This window comes from Hyla sarda, chromosome 7 (genome assembly GCF_029499605.1).
Source record: "Hyla sarda isolate aHylSar1 chromosome 7, aHylSar1.hap1, whole genome shotgun sequence".
In the NCBI taxonomy this organism is placed as follows: Eukaryota; Metazoa; Chordata; class Amphibia; order Anura; family Hylidae; genus Hyla; species Hyla sarda.
The window spans coordinates 9,087,840-9,104,566 of NC_079195.1; the positions used below are offsets into that span (position 1 = coordinate 9,087,840).

The 16,727-nt window shown below is 43.2% G+C and overlaps 1 protein-coding gene across 4 annotated transcripts in view; it reads left to right on the top strand.

The window, feature by feature from the left end:
- SHTN1 (shootin 1) overlaps nt 1-16,727 on the top strand; it is a 108,720-nt gene that overhangs the window by 41,658 nt on the left and 50,335 nt on the right. For all 4 annotated transcript variants that reach the window (XM_056529586.1, XM_056529585.1, XM_056529584.1 and 1 more), the window contains exons 4-5: nt 2,669-2,763; nt 13,365-13,521. In XM_056529586.1, the coding sequence (XP_056385561.1) occupies nt 2,669-2,763; nt 13,365-13,521 (252 nt within the window). The remainder of the gene's footprint in view (nt 1-2,668; nt 2,764-13,364; nt 13,522-16,727) is intronic.

Sequence of the window (16,727 nt, forward strand, 5' to 3'; positions counted from 1 at the left end):
GGGCCGGAAGCGCGGAGAAGAAGCGCCCCCGGTGAAGATAGCAGCCCGGACCACCTCCTCACCGGACCACCTCCTTACCGGACAGCCCTGCAGGACCGGACCAGCGCCGAGCGGAGGTGAGTATTCAGAACTAAAGGGGGTGAGAGGGGGCTGGATGATGTTGAAGGCCGCAGTGGTCTTCAACCTGCGGACCTCCGGAGGTTTCAAAACTACAACTCCCAGCAAGCCCGGACAGCCGATGGCTGCCCGGGCTTGCTGGGAGTTGTAGTTTTGAAACCTCTGGAGGTCCGCATGTTGAAGGCCGCAGTGGTCTTCAACCTGCGGACCTCCGGAGGTTTCAAAACTACAACTCCCAGCAAGCCCGGACAGCCGATGGCTGCCCGGGCTTGCTGGGAGTTGTAGTTTTGAAACCTCTGGAGGTCCGCATGTTGAAGGCCGCAGTGGTCTTCAACCTGCGGACCTCCGGAGGTTTCAAAACTACAACTCCCAGCAAGCCCGGACAGCCGATGGCTGCCCGGGCTTGCTGGGAGTTGTAGTTTTGAAACCTCTGGAGGTCCGCAGGTTGAAGACCACTGAGGGCGAATGATGAGAAGAGGATGATGAAGGGGGGTGGGGATGATGAAGGGGGGGGGGTGTGGGATGATTACAAGGGGATGATGAAGGGGGGATGTGTGGGATGATAAGGGGATGTGTGGGATGATGACAAGGGGATGATGAAGGGGGGATGTGTGGGATGATAAGGGGATGTGTGGGATGATGACAAGGGGATGATGAAGGGGGGATGTGTGGGATGATGACAAGGGGATGATGAAGGGGGGATGTGTGGGATAAGGGGATGTGTGGGATGATGACAAGGGGATGATGAAGGGGGGATGTGTGGGATGATAAGGGGATGATGAAGGGGGGATGTGTGGGATGATGACAAGGGGATGATGATGAGGATGTTAATGACGGGTCTGGATGATGACAGGGGGGGATGAGGTATTTCCCACCCTAGGCTTATACTCGAGTCAATAACTTTTCCTGGGATTTTGGGTTGAAATTAGGGGTCTCGGCTTATACTCGGGTCGGCTTATACTCGAGTATATACGGTACTATAATACTGCCTCCTATATACAAGAATATAACTACTATAATACTGCCCCTATATACAAGGATATAACTACTATAATACTGCCCCTATATACAAGAATATAACTACTATAATACTGCTCCTATGTACAAGAATATAACTACTATAATACTGCTCCTATATACAAGAATATAACTACTATAATACTGCTCCTATATACAAGAATATATCTACTATAATACTGCTCCTATATACAAGAATATAACTACTATAATACTGCCCCTATATATAAGAATATAACTACTATAATACTGCTCCTATATACAAGGATATGACTACTATAATACTGCTCCTATATACAAGAATATAACTACTATAATACTGCTCCTATATACAAGAATATAACTACTATAATACTGCTCCTATATACAAGAATAAAACTACTATAATACTGCTCCTATATACAAGAATATAACTACTATAATATTGCTCCTATATACAAGAATATAACTACTATAATACTGCTCCTATATACAAGAATATAATTACTATAATACTGCTCCTATATACAAGAATATAACTACTATAATACTGACTCCTATATACAAGAATATAACTACTATAATACTGCCCCTATATACAAGAATATAACTACTATAATACTGCTCCTATATACAAGAATATAACTACTATAATACTGCCTCCTATATACAAGAATATAACTACTATAATACTGCTCCTATGTACAAGAATATAACTACTATAATACTGCTCCTATATACAAGAATATAACTACTATAATACTGCCTCCTATATACAAGAATATAACTACTATAATACTGCCCCTATATACAAGGATATAACTACTATAATACTGCCCCTATATACAAGAATATAACTACTATAATACTGCTCCTATGTACAAGAATATAACTACTATAATACTGCTCCTATATACAAGAATATAACTACTATAATACTGCTCCTATATACAAGAATATATCTACTATAATACTGCTCCTATATACAAGAATATAACTACTATAATACTGCCCCTATATATAAGAATATAACTACTATAATACTGCCTCCTATATACAAGAATATAACTACTATAATACTGCTCCTATATACAAGGATATAACTACTATAATACTGCTCCTATATACAAGAATATAACTACTATAATACTGCTCCTATATACAAGAATATAACTACTATAATACTGCTCCTATATACAAGAATATAACTACTATAATACTGCTCCTATATACAAGAATATAACTACTATAATACTGCTCCTATATACAAGAATATAACTACTATAATACTGCTCCTATATACAAGAATATAATTACTATAATACTGCTCCTATATACAAGAATATAACTACTATAATACTGACTCCTATATACAAGAATATAACTACTATAATACTGCTCCTATATACAAGAATATAACTACTATAATACTGCTCTCTATGTGAGTGCGATATGGGATGCAGTTAAATGACTGACATGTATTTTATGTATATGACTGGTATTTGATGGATATGATGGTTCCTGTGATGTGACTTTGTGTTGTCTTCCCCTCCAGTCTCTCACATGGTTATTGAGGAGGTCAACGTCATACAGAGCAGTCTGGAGATTGAAAAGACCTGCAGAGAGAGTGCCGAGGCCCTGGCATCCAAGGTAACGTGTGACGACAGTGCTGTAACAAACCTTATGGGTGCACGGTCCTGGGGGGTGGCATCAGTGGTACTGGGAAGGGGGTACACTCATCTACAAGTAACCAATGCAGCCAATCGGAGCAGCAGAATCGAGCTGATCTCATGTCAATGGGATTTTATGTCCATGCTTTTGCATCAGGTATGTCCGTTTTTACTAATGTCCGTTATTTTTGCCGGCACAAAAAACGGCGCATGCACTAATTTCTGGTCCTGCAAAAATAATGGTGAAAAAATGTCCGTTAAAATCTAACATTGAGGTCTATGGGAAACTATGTTAAAAAAAAAAAAAATAATCTGTTATCATCGGTTAGTGTCTGTTTTTTTTTTTTTTTAACATGTTTTTTTGTACTGAGCATGCTCAGTACTGCTTTACAAAAAAGAGTTGAAAACCTGATTTAAAAAAAAAAACGGATGTAACTGGTAATAACGGATGAACAACATCAGGTTTTTTAAGAAAAAAACCATTAAAAATATCGGTTGAAGGTCATCAGTTATCATCCGTTATTGCCAGTTATTGTATCCATTTTTTTTCATCCGTTATTGTAAAATAATGTTAGTAAAAATGCAGGATGGTACCTGTAGTGTGAACGCACCCATAAAGGGGTTATCCAGGATTACAAAAACCATAGCAGTTTTTTTTCCACAAACCGCGCCGCACCTGACCTCAGGTTGTGTGTGGTGTTACCGCTCAGCTCCATTCACGTCAATTGGACTGATCTGCAATACTGCACACAAACTGAGGACAGGTGTTGCGCTATTTCTAGAAGAAAGTAGCTGTGAAAGCAGCGCCACCGATCCTCAATTTGTATCTGGTATTACTACTCTGCTCAACTCACTTAAACAGGACTGATCTGCAATACCACATACAACCTGACGCCAGGTGTGGCGCTGGTTTCTTCTAGAAACAGTGCAACACCTGTCCTCAGCTTGTGTGTGTGTGGTATTGCAGATGCGTTCCATTGACGTGAATGGAGCAGAGTTGTAATAACACACACAACCTGCGAACACGAGTGGAGCATTTTCTGGAAAAATGCAGCTATTTTTTTTTTTTTTAGTCCTTAATAAATAATACCTTTTAACCTCTTCTGGACGCAGGGCGTATGTATACACCCTGCATTCCGAGTCCATAAGGACGCAGGGCGTATCCATACGCTCGTGGGAATTCCGGTCCCTACCGCTAGCCGGTTGGGGACCGGAGCCGGATGCCTGCTGAAATCGTTCATCAGGCATCGCGGCATATCGCCTAGAGGGGTCATTATGCACAATTCAGCCCAGCGATCTGCGGCGATTCCAGGTCAATCGGGTCTCCAGTGACCCGGAATTACTGGCTGATCGGGGCCGTAATTTTCTGCCGCAAATTTTCTGCCGCAGCTCAAACTGCCAGCGAGAAACTACTGTGAACCCCCGCCCATGCGACTGTACCCTAAAAACATTACACTACACTAACAAAAAATAAAATAAAAAGTAAAAAACACTACATATACACATACCCCTACACAGCCCCCCTCCCCAATAAAAATGAAAAACGTCTGGTACGCCACTGTTTCCAAAACGGAGCCTCCAACTGTTGCAAAACTACTCCCAGTATTACCAGATAGCCACTGACTGTCCAGGCATGCTGAGAGTTTTACAACAGCTGGAGGCACCCTGTTTGGGAATCACTGGCGTAGAATACCCCTATGTCCACCCCTATGCAAATCCCTAATTTAGGCCTCAAATGCGCATGGCGCTCTCACTTTAGGGCCCTGTCGTATTTCAAGGCAACAGTTTAGGGTCACATATGGGGTATCGCCATACTCGGGAGAAATTGTGTTACAAATTTTGGGGGGTATTTTCTGCTTTTACCCTTTTTAAAAATGTCAAATTTTTGGGAAAACAAGCATTTTAGGTAAAAAAAATTTTTTTTTTTTACATATGCAAAAGTCGTGAAACACCTGTGGGGTATAAAGGTTCACTTAACCCCTTGTTACGTTCCCCGAGGGGTCTAGTTTCCAAAATGGTATGCCATGTGTTTTTTTTTTGCTGTCCTGGCACCATAGGGGCTTCCTAAATGCGGCATGCCCCCAGAGCAAAATTTGCTTCCAAAAAGCCAAATGTGACTACTCCTCTTCCGAGACCTGTAGTGCGCCAGCAGAGCACTTTTCACCCCCATATGGGGTGTTTTATGAATCGGGAGAAATTGTGCTTCAAATTTTGGGGTGTATTTTCTGCTACTACCCTTTTTAAAAATGTAAAATTTTGGGGAAAACAAGCATTTTAGGTAAAAAAAAAAATATATATTTTTTTTTTTTTACATATGCAAAAGTCATGAAACCCCTGTGGGGTATTAAGGTTCACTTTACCCCTTGTTACGTTCCCCGAGGGGTTTAGTTTCCAAAATGGTATGCCATGTGTTTTTTTTTTTTTTTTTTTGCTGTTTTCACACCCTAGGGGCTTCCTAAAGGTGACATGCCCCCCAAAAACCATTTCAGAAAAATGTTCTCTCCAAAATCACCTTGTCGCTCCTTCCCTTCTGAGCCCTCTACTGCGCCCACCGAACACTTTACATAGACATATGAGGTATGTGCTTACTCGAGAGAAATTGGGCTACAAATATAAGTATACATTTTCTCCTTTTACCCCTTGCGAAAATTCATAAATTGGGTCTACAAGAACAGGCGAGTGTAAAAAATGAAGATTTTGAATTTTCTTCTTCACTTTGCTGCTATTCCTGTGAAACACCTAAAGGGTTAAAACGCTGACTGAATGTCATTTTGGATACTTTGGGGGGTGCAGTTTTTATAATGGGGTCATTTATGGGGTTTTTCTAATATGAAGACCCTTCAAATCCACTTCAAACCTGAACTGGTCCCTGAAAAATATCGAGTTTGAAAATTTTGTGAAAAATTGGAAAATTGCTGCTGAACTTTGAAGCCTCTGGTGTCTTCCAAAAGTAAAAACTCATAAATTTTATGATGCAAACATAAAGTAGACATATTGTATATGTGAACCAAAAAATATATATATTTTGAATATCCATTTTCCTTACAAGCAGAGAGCTTCAAAGTTCGAAAAATGCTAAATTTTCATTTTTTTCATCACATTTGGGGATTTTTCACCAAGAAAGGATGCAAGTTACCATAACATTTTACCACTAACATAAAGTAGAATATGTCACGAAAAAACAATCTCGGAATCAGAATGATAAGTAAAAGCATTCCAGAGTCATTAATGTTATTAAGTTATTACAGTGGTCAGAATTGTAAAAAACGGCCGAGTCCTTAAGGTGAAAAAGGGCTAAGTCCTTAAGGGGTTAAGGACTTAGCCCTTTTTCACCTTAAGGACTCGGCCGTTTTTTGCAATTCTGACTCCGGTGGAATTTATTTATTTATTTTTTAAATCAACTGGTGCCAGAAAGTTAAACAGATTTGTAAATTACATCTATTAAAAAATCTTAATCCTTCCAGTACTTATTAGTTGCTGAATACTACAAAGGAAATTCTTCTCCGTTTGGAACGCAGAGCTCTTTGCTGACATCACGAGCACAGTGCTCTCTGCTAACATCTCTGTCCATTTTGAGAACTGTCCAGAGTAGGAGAAAATCCCCATAGAAAACATATGCTGCTCTGGACAGCATATGTTCACAGAGAGCACTGTGGTCATGATGTCAGCAGAGAGCTCTGTGTTCCAAAAAGAGAAGAATTTCCTCTGTAGTATTCAGCAGCTAATAAGTACTGGAAGGATTAAGATTTTTTAATAGAAGTAATTTACAAATCTGAAGATAAAAGGGGATTCAGCTCACCTGTTCCACAAGTGCATGTCCAGCCTCACAGTTCAAAGGAGCAAGCAAAGGAGAAGGTGGAGCCAGCACAATGTAAAACCATTCCTTTATTGAAATCCAGGTTAAAAGTCTATAGACAAGCAAAGGAAAAAATGAGCACTAGGACAAAAGTGCATATGTGCAAGGTTGGAGCACCTCTGGACGCTGACGCGTTTCAGGCCATTTGGCTCTGAGCTGAATCCCCTTTTAACGTTTTATTAATTTTATTCAAAGTACAAAGTTCAAGTAAAGTACAAAAACACCATCAATAAACAGGCATCGTAGGAAACGCGGTTGTCGATAGGGTACACACATATGATGCGTACCATCACTATATAAAGTCAGGTATTCAGTAACAAGACAGGATGTTGAATACATTAAAGTGAATAGTTAAAGACATGACAATTCAAACATCAATTAGTCAACTCAAGGTACATGGTCCAAGCTTCTATGTGATCAGGGTAGGTACAATCAACAACAATGTGGTTGGTGTAAGCAACGTATGGGAAGAAGAGGAGATGAGGACAGAAAGAAGGAGGAAGAAGAGACAGGAAAGGGTTCCAAAGGGACAGAAGGGAATGGGAACGAGGAAGACTACTAGGTTCGTAAGAAAGAGGTTGTAAGACTTACCCAGCGGGTGAGGAGGGCTTCAGAACATCATGGTAAAGCAATGAGGCATGGTGGCTATTTGTGAAAAATGGGCTCTTTAGGTAGAGGGAGCACCGGAAACCGGGCGTGCTGTAGGGCTTGGGGGACATATGTTTCTGAGTGAAAGATGCATGGACGTATAGTCCCTAGAGGATGTAAAATGTGTCCAAGGGTGCCAGACGGTGTTGTATTTGTCTATCTGATTTTTGGAGTCGGCTAGCAATTCTTCCATCCTGTGTAGATGGGAGGATTCTTGGAGCCAAGAGATAATGGATGAGGGAAGTTGTGATTTCCAAAGTCTTGGAATTACCGTTCTGGCCACAAGCAACAGAAACAATATTAGTTTGGCCGTATGCTTGGGTATGTGAGCAGGAAGGATGGTGAGTAGGATGACTTCTGGTGTGGGGGGGAGCTGGGTCAATGTGATACGATGTATTATATCTATAACTTGAGTCCAGTATGTAGATAAGTGGGGGCAGGTCAGCCAAACATGAAGCATAGTGCCACCTACACCTCCACATCTCCAGTACGTATCTGGAACATCGGGATAGAATTTGGCGAGTAGGGATGGCACTCTGTACCATCTCGTTAGAACTTTATAGTTGATTTCTTGTGCTTTACAAGAGATGGGGGTGTGGTGACATTGATTCAGAGCCCTGGTCCAGTCTTCCTCCGTGAATTAATGTCCTATTTCTTTTTCCCAGCCTAACCGGAATGGGAGCGGATCGGTTGTAAATTCATGTATGAGGAGAGAGTAAAGGACACTGATTTTATGGTTGATTTTATGCGAGGAAACACAGAGGTTTTCAAAGTTGGCGAGTGGACGATGAAGTGATAGCTTCCTTTTGTTAGACAGGTAAAAGTGACTGAGTTGTGCGTATTGAAAGAGTAAGTGGGTAGTCACCTCGGTCTCCTGTAAGAGATCAGGTAGGCTCTTCAATGATGTCTGAGGCATTAATTTGGAAAAACAAGTGCCATCTCCCCTTTGGAAGATGAGGAAGGGGCTCGTAGATAAGGCCGGGGGAAAAGCCGGGTTGTCAAATAATGGGGTAAGGGGGCCGTCTGGGGAGAAGAGCGAAAGATGACTAAGATATGTATTGCGAGTGCGAACGATTGAGTTAAGGATAGCCGGGAGACTGACCACATCTTTAGTGGAAGAGATGTATTGCGGGAGCCCTGAATCCCCTTTTATCTTCAGATTTGTAAATTACTTCTATTAAAAAATCTAAATCCTTCCAGTACTTATTAGCTGCTGAATACTACAGAGAAAATTCTTCTCTTTTTGGAACATTGTGCTGGCTCCACCTTCTCCTTTGCTTACTAATTTACAAATCTCTATAACTTTCTGGCACCATTTGGTTTAAAAAAATAAAATAAAAAAGGTTTCCACCGGAGTACCCCTTTAAGGTGCCCTTCCTCCACAAAATTTATCCTTAATGTTTGACCGATCACAAGGGATAAAGATGGTCGTAATGTGCTATGACTATTTTAAAGGGGTACTCCATCGTTAAAAAACATATCCCCTATCCACAGGATAGGGAAAAAGTGTCTGATTGCAGGGGTCTGCCCTCTGGGACCCCCACGATCTACAGAATGGGACCCTGAACATTTCCGCTGCATGGAACACAAGAAGGTTCAGGGAGCAACAGAGATAAACAAGCACTGTGCGGCGCTCCCATAGAGAATGCATGGAGCACGTGCTGACCCTGCGCCCTATATAGCGGGGAGGTTCAGGGGCCCTGTTCTGGAGATCCTTTGCACTCCTGTGGATAAGGGATACATATTTTTTAAACACTGGAATACCCCTTTAATACGCCCTGACTGCACTTGTCCTGAAACTGTAAACGCAGTACAGTGATCCCCCAACTTACAATGGCCTCAACATACAAAAGTTACAACATACAATGGTCTTTTCTGGTGTTTTCTGGACCATTGTAACTTGAAACCAGACTCAACATACAATGTACAGACAGTCCAGATTTGTGAAACGTGTCAACGGATGAAAGAAGCGACTAATCGAAATGGGCATTCACTGGTAATACCCCTGTATTACTGAAGTGTATGCACTGACTGGTGTCTGTAGCGTCCCCTACAGTACAGGGAGGTATTACTGAAGTGTATGCACTGACTGGTGTTTGGTAGCGCCCCCTACAGTACAGGGTGGTATTACATGTTCTGTACTCTTTACCTGTATTACTGAAGTGTATGCACTGACTGGTGTCTGGTAGCGCCCCCTACAGTACAGGGAGGTATTACATGTTCTGTACTATATACCTGTATTACTGAAGTGTATGCACTGACTGGTGTCTGGTAGCGCCCCCTACAGTACAGGCAGGTATTACATGTTCTGTACTATATACCTGTATTACTGAAGTGTATGCACTGACTGGTGTCTGGTAGCGCCCCCTACAGTACAGGCAGGTATTACATGTTCTGTACTATATACCTGTATTACTGAAGTGTATGCACTGACTGGTGTCTGGTAGCGCCCCCTACAGTACAGGGAAGTATTACATGTTCTGTACTTTTTTCCTCTATTACTGAAGTGTATGCACTGACTGGTGTCTGGTAGCGCCCCCTACAGTACAGGCAGGTATTACATGTTCTGTACTTTTTACCTGTGCCATGATTAGCTGCTTCTTTGGACACCAGGTGAGGGCGGCTCCATGTTACTTTTTTAGGACATTGCGTGTACTGTACCGGACCCTGAAGAAGCTCCTGTCCTCTACATAGACCAGTGTTTCCCAACCAGGGCGCCTCCAGCTGCTGCAAAACTGCAACTTCCAGCATGGGCATGCTGGGAGTTGTAGTTTTGCAACTGCTGGAGGCACCCTGGTGGGGAAAAACTGAAATACAGTGATTTACAGCTCCCAGCAGATCTTTCTTACTTTTATATGTAAGGATTTGCTTTATCTATATTAGTTATCTACTTATTTATCTTTAATCTTCACTTTTTCCTATTTTTTGGATGACATTTTGGTGGCTTCAGAACCAATTACCAGGTTCCCATAGAGTTATGGTCTCATCATACAATGGTTTCAACATACAATGGTCGTCCTGGAACCAATTAATATTGTAACTTGAGGGAGCACTGCATTATATTCCAATTTATTGTCGCTAAATAGTTACAGAGAAAGTAATAACAGCTTCAAACACAATAAATATTGTATAAAAAAAGAATCCAAAGAGAGAAGAGGGCAGAAATCATCTTGACTGGAGGAGCAGTGGTCATGAAGGGGTTAACCCGAAATCAGAGCGGATGGTTGTTTCCCTGTTATCCCCCCCCCCCCTCAATTTCCGCATCTACTATTTTATACAGAGGGAAAATTTCACGAAAATGATTGTTTATACAGAATCGCTGTCATTTTGTGCGATTTGTCCAGTTATTGTTCTGCGCCACTTAATACCCCAGATCGCCCGGAGGAAATGGCCGCAATCTGCCGAGGGACAAAGCCCCCGACGCTGCCGCTGTTAACGGAGAGGAATCGCCATTTCACTGTTTATCAATTGAGGCGAGGAGTGTCAGAAAGCGGCACATTTTATGGCTGTGATTGTCTATGGAAGCAAACAAGGGGGCGGGAGGAGGGGGAGGGGGGGCAGCGCTGACCTCCCCTCGCCATCCCGCTGATTACCGCCGTCTGATGAATTGACCAAGGATGTCATTTTCTCCCCTCGGTCTCATCAGCTGCGTATTATTATCATTATCATTATTGAAGAATGTTTTTATCACTCTGTTATGTATTTTTGCTGGTGTAAAACGCGTCGCGGCCACTTCATAGGGAAACAGATTACAGCAATTTTCCGCCAGATTTCATTAGACATTCCAGTTGCACGGACTGAAATCACGGCGGGGCCAGAAATCTTTCTTCCCACTCCCCTACATTAGCGAGACTTTTTTTTGCGCTCTTTACCGCCCCTTGCCCACCCAGAGGCGTCAGAATACCTATAGATGCGGCTCCATCTCCGTAGATCGCGGTGGGGGAGGGGTTTACAGTCACATCCGACTTTTAAGTGTCCATTGACATTTATTGTTGCCCCTGCTGTGAGGCGCTGGATGTGTCGCCCCCAGTACCTGTACACGTGGTTTGGCCTCTGCAGAACTTTACTCATTTCCCACCATACAGATAAACTTTACCTGGTTATGTAGCAGCACATATTCTGTTTTGTTGAACATTACTAAACATTACTTTTCAGGCCTCCAGAAAAGCTGGGTGACACTTCCAATGAGCATCCTAAAAAAGGCAGATTCAACTAAAGCTGGCCATACGTTTTGATTCAGTCAACAGCTTTCGCCCCCTTGCCCGCTCTCTTTTTTGCCCCCTTGCCCTGCTCTTTTTTTTTGCCCCCTTGCCCGCTCTCTTTTTTGCCCCCTTGCCCTGCTCTTTTTTTTTGCCCCCTTGCCCTGCTCTTTTTTTGCCCCCTTGCCCTGCTCTCTTTTTTGCCCCCTTGCCCTGCTCTCTTTTTTGCCCCCTTGCCCTGCTCTCTTTTTTGCCCCCTTTCCTGCTCTCTTTTTGCCCCCTTTCCTGCTCTCTTTTTGCCCCCTTTCCTGCTCTCTTTTTGCCCCCTTTCCTGCTTTCTTTTTGCCTCCTTTCCTGCTTTCTTTTTGCCCCCTTTCCTGCTCTCTTTTTGCCCCCTTTCCTGCTCTCTTTTTGCCCCCTTGCCTGCTTTCTTTTTGCCCCATTTCCTGCTCTCTTTTTGCCCCCTTTCCCGCTTTATTTTTGCCCCCTTTCCTGCTTTCTTTTTGCCCCCTTTCCTGCTCTCTTTTTGCCCCCTTTCCTGCTCTTTTTGCCCCCTTTCCTGCTCTCTTTTTGCCCCCCTTGCCAGCTCTCTTTTTGCCCCCCTTGCCAGCTCTCTTTTTGCCCCCCTTGCCCGCTCTTTTTTCCCCCCATGCCCGCTCTTTTTGCCCCCATGCCCGCTCTCGTGCCCCCTTGCCTGCTTATTTTGCCCCCTTGCCCGCTGTTTTTGCCCCCTTGCCTGCTCTTTTTGCCCCCTTGCCTGCTTTCTTTTTGCCCCTTGCCTGCTCTCTTTGCCCCCTTACCCACTCTTTTTGCCCCCTTGCCCGCTCTTTTTGCCCCCATCGCCCGCGCTCTCTATTCTCCCCCCACCTCATTGCTCACTCTAAAATCTTGACATACATTTTACATAGCTGTTGCCCTTTAGTTCTCCCCCATTCTCGTGCATGTTCTTTGATCAGGGATGGAGCCACAACACAGACTTGTAACACCAAGAACAAAAGAAATTGCGCAGTTAAAATCGGACGTGCCCTACTGTTCCCTACCCGACATCTTTGACTGAGGGAGTCAGGAGGCCTCATACACATCAGATGATGGGCCGATCACTAACACTAATATATACGGCCATCTTTAGAGGTGCTATAGGAGTTCACTTGGTATAAATTCAGCATCATTTCAATGACTGGATTTTTTCGGAGCACTCGACCGGTTGTGGCAGCTGTAACACAAGAAGTGTGATCAGAGGACGCAGCGACCGTCTGTATCTATATACACAGTATTCATTCCTGCTCTCACACACCGCAGCAGAAAGTCACCGAGGCCAAGCCCGGAACTAAATCCCCATCATTCACAAAGAGCGCTTCATTAACTTTGGCAATTTTCACCCCAATAGAGATAATGCCCCCAATATCCTGTTCTGTCCTGTTTCCGTCTCTGCGGCGGGTTAAGCTCTGCTCTAATGAAAAGATCCAAGGCGCTTCCTGCAGAACAGGGCTGATCAATGTCTGCCTCCGAGGCCGTGGGTAGATGGAGGCTTAATCGCTGGAATTGTTCTGGGAAAAGAGGAGGGGGGCCTGAGAATGTCACCATCTCCCACTCGAGGGGTGAGGGGTTTGTAGGGCAGCAGGGGTTAATATACAGTGCAAGTTTAGGGCTTCGTTCCCCACAAATATAGAGGATATAGAGCACTTATTGGGGAGACCACTTGGCAATAAGAGCCCCCCTTTAGTCCTGAGCCCCCCTTGGTGCTGTGTGACCCACACACTTTGCAGATAAGCGTCTCTTTGTTGGTGACCTCTCTGCTCATTACGTATGGAGGGTCCGGCGGCGGCTGAACAGAGCTTTGTTTTATGGCTCATTTTTGCGTATTTCTTCTCTTTTTAGTTAAACAAGGAGAACAAGAACCTGAAGAGGATTAGCATGCTGTACATGGCCAAGCTGGGGCCGGAAGTCATCACCGAAGAGATAAACCTGGACGAAGAAGACCCATCTTCTGAAGGAGGCAGCTGCACCTCTCTGGACTGTCAGCAGAAACTAAAAGGTGGGACAGGGCCCCTTTAGATGGGGCAGGGGGGGGGGGGGGGGTAGTGAACACTAAAATTACAATGTCCGGGGACGGTAAGTAGTAACCAGAAGGTAATACAGAGGACAGTGTTTGGGTGGAGGCTACAGTGAACCCTTAAAATACTATGTCCAGGGGTTGGGGGGGGGGGGGGGAGGCAGATCAGTGAATACTCAGAATACAATGTCTGGACACTGGAGGACATGTAGCAAAGATTTTACCCCTGTTTTGTGTGTATTTTTTTGCGCACCTTTTGGTAGATGTTGCCCTCCAGATGTGGCCGAATCAGGGTAAGGCTGGGTGCACACCACATTTTTCAAATACCGTTACCGTATACGGTTTTCCGCTAAAAAGCGTATGGCAAAAACCGTATGCAACCTTATACAACCGTATGACTCCAAATTAAAACGTATACAGTTTTTCCCCGTACGGTTCTATCCGTTTGCATCAGTTTTTGCCAACGGTTTTGCTATTTTGTTGGAATTAGTTTTCCAGCAATTTAATAAAGTTACTATTGTTCTATTGAAATTCCAATCTGCGCATGTGTCAACTCCAAAAACGGATTAGAAAAACTGTGTGCAACCGTATTCTGAAATTCTGTGTACGGTTCTCATAGACAACAATGTTAAAAGAACCGCATACGGTTCGCTTACGGTTTTCCAACCGGAGGCAAAAACGTGGTCGACAGCGTTTTTGCCTACGGTTGAAAAATCGGCAAAACCGTATTCGAGGCAAAACGGATGCAACCGTACACAACATTTGGAATACGGTTTACAATGCATTCTCTATGCATACGGTTTCGGATACGGTCGTATACGTTTTTTTACGGAAAACCGTATACGGTTACCGTATTTGAAAAATGTGGTGTGAACCCAGCCTAAGTTGGAGTGACATCTATAGTACGCATGGATTTATTCAATGCATACTTTTCCTTTACACCAAAAATTTGTCAAGAGCTGTTTTTTTTTGCGCAAATATAAGCCATCTTGGACTTAACGTAGCAAGATGCTGTAAATCATCGATTCTATTTTCCAAAGAGTGGATTGAGGAGATTAATATATATTTGCCCGCAATTTATGAAACTCATTGCGCTTGATTGATAAATTTAGCGCTTCTGATCATAATTTAGAATTCGGGAAAAGGGGTAAAATGCTTCTACCATACACAAATAATGATACATGTCCCCCACTGTGACCAGTTACTAGAAGGTGGGACTAAGCATTGGACTAGTGTTTCCCAACCAGGGGACCTCCAGATGTTGCAAAACTACAACTCCCAGCATGCCTGGACAGCCTTCAGCACGGTCCCGGCTGCTATCAGCAGCTTGGACTCGGGGCTAATGCCAGACATCACCGTTCAGGCAGATGTCCGGCATTAACTCTTTAGAAGCGGCGATCAAAGTTGGCAGCTCAGTCGAGCTGATCGGGACCAAACGCGGTGTTGCGATCATCTAGGATGCATCAGGAGGGTGCCTCACCTGCCTCCTGTGCGTCCGATCAGCGATTGATTGCTCCAAGCCTGAAATCAACCGCCGATAACACTGATCAATGCAATGCAATGGCAGTGATCAGTGTATTGAATCAATGTACTGCTATAACACTGCAAAACAAAGGTGAAAAAAAAGTTAATAAACATGATTTAACCCCTTCCCTAATAAAAGTAAGAATCACCCCCTTTTTCCATGTAAAAACAAAAACAAAACTGTGTAAATAAAAATAAACGTTGTATCGCCGCGTGCATAAACGTCTGAGCTATAACAATATATCATTAGTCAAACCGCACGGTCAATGGCGTACGCGCAAAAAAATTCTGAATTCCAAAATAGCGTATTTTTGGTCACTTTTTATACCATAAAAAAATTTATAAAAAATTAATCAAAAAGTCTGATCAATGCAAAAATGGTACCGATAAAAACTTCAGATCACGGTGCAAAAAATTTGCCCTCATACCGGCCCGTACATGCAGAAATTATAGGGGTCAGAAGATGACAATTTTAGACGTATACATTTTCGTGCATGTAGTGATGAAGACAAAATCAAACCGATATAAGTAGGGGATCATTTTGATCGTATGGACCTACAGAATAAAGATAAAGTGTCATTTTTACGGAAAAGTGTACTGTGTAGAAACAGAAGCCCCCCAAAAATTATAAAAAGGCATTTTTTTCTTCAATTTTATCGCGCAATGATTTTTTTTGTTTCGCCATAGATTTTTGGGTAAAATGACTGATGTCCTTACAAAGTAGAATTGGTGGCGCAAAAATTAAGCCATCATGTGGATTTTTAGGTGCAAAATTGAAAGGGTTATGATTTTTCCTCCTCACCTTTAAAAAATCATAAGTGCAAAAGCGGAAAAACACTTGGTCAATAAGCGGTTAATATGTCAGCATTGACCAGAAGGTAGGGCTGAGTACAGTGATCCCTCAACCAGACTCAACATACAATGCTATGGAATCTGCAAAACGTGTCAATGGCCGGAAGAACTGACCAATCAGAATGGGCACTTTACTGGTAAAACCCCTGTATTACTGAAGTGCCTGCACTGACTGGTGTCTGGTAGCGCCCCCTACAGTACAGGGAGGTATTACATGTTCTGTACTCTTTACCTGTATTACTGAAGTGTATGCACTGACTGATGTCTGGTAGTGCCCTCTACAGTACAGGGAGGTATTACATGTTCTGTACTCTTTACCTGTATTACTGAAGTGCCTACACTGACTGGTGTCTGGTAGCGCCCCCTACAGTACAGGGAGGTATAACATGTTCTGTACTCTTTACCTGTATTACTGAAGTGTATGCACTGACTAGTGTCTGGTAGCGCCCCCTACAGTACAGGGAGGTATTACATGTTCTGTACTCTTTACCTGTATTACTGAAGTGTATGCACTGACTAGTGTCTGGTAGCGCTCCCTACAGTACAGGGAGGTATTACATGTTCTGTACTCTTTACCTGTATTACTGAAGTGCATACACTGACTGGTGTCTGGTAGCACCCCCTACAGTACAGGGAGGTATTACATGTTCTGTACACTTTACCTGTATTACTGAAGTGTATACACTGACTGGTGTCTGGTAGCGCCTCCTACAGTACAGGGAGGTATTACATGTTCTGTACTCTTTACCTGTATTACTGAAGTGTATGCACTGACTGGTGTCTGGTAGCGCCCCCTACAGTACAGGGAGGTA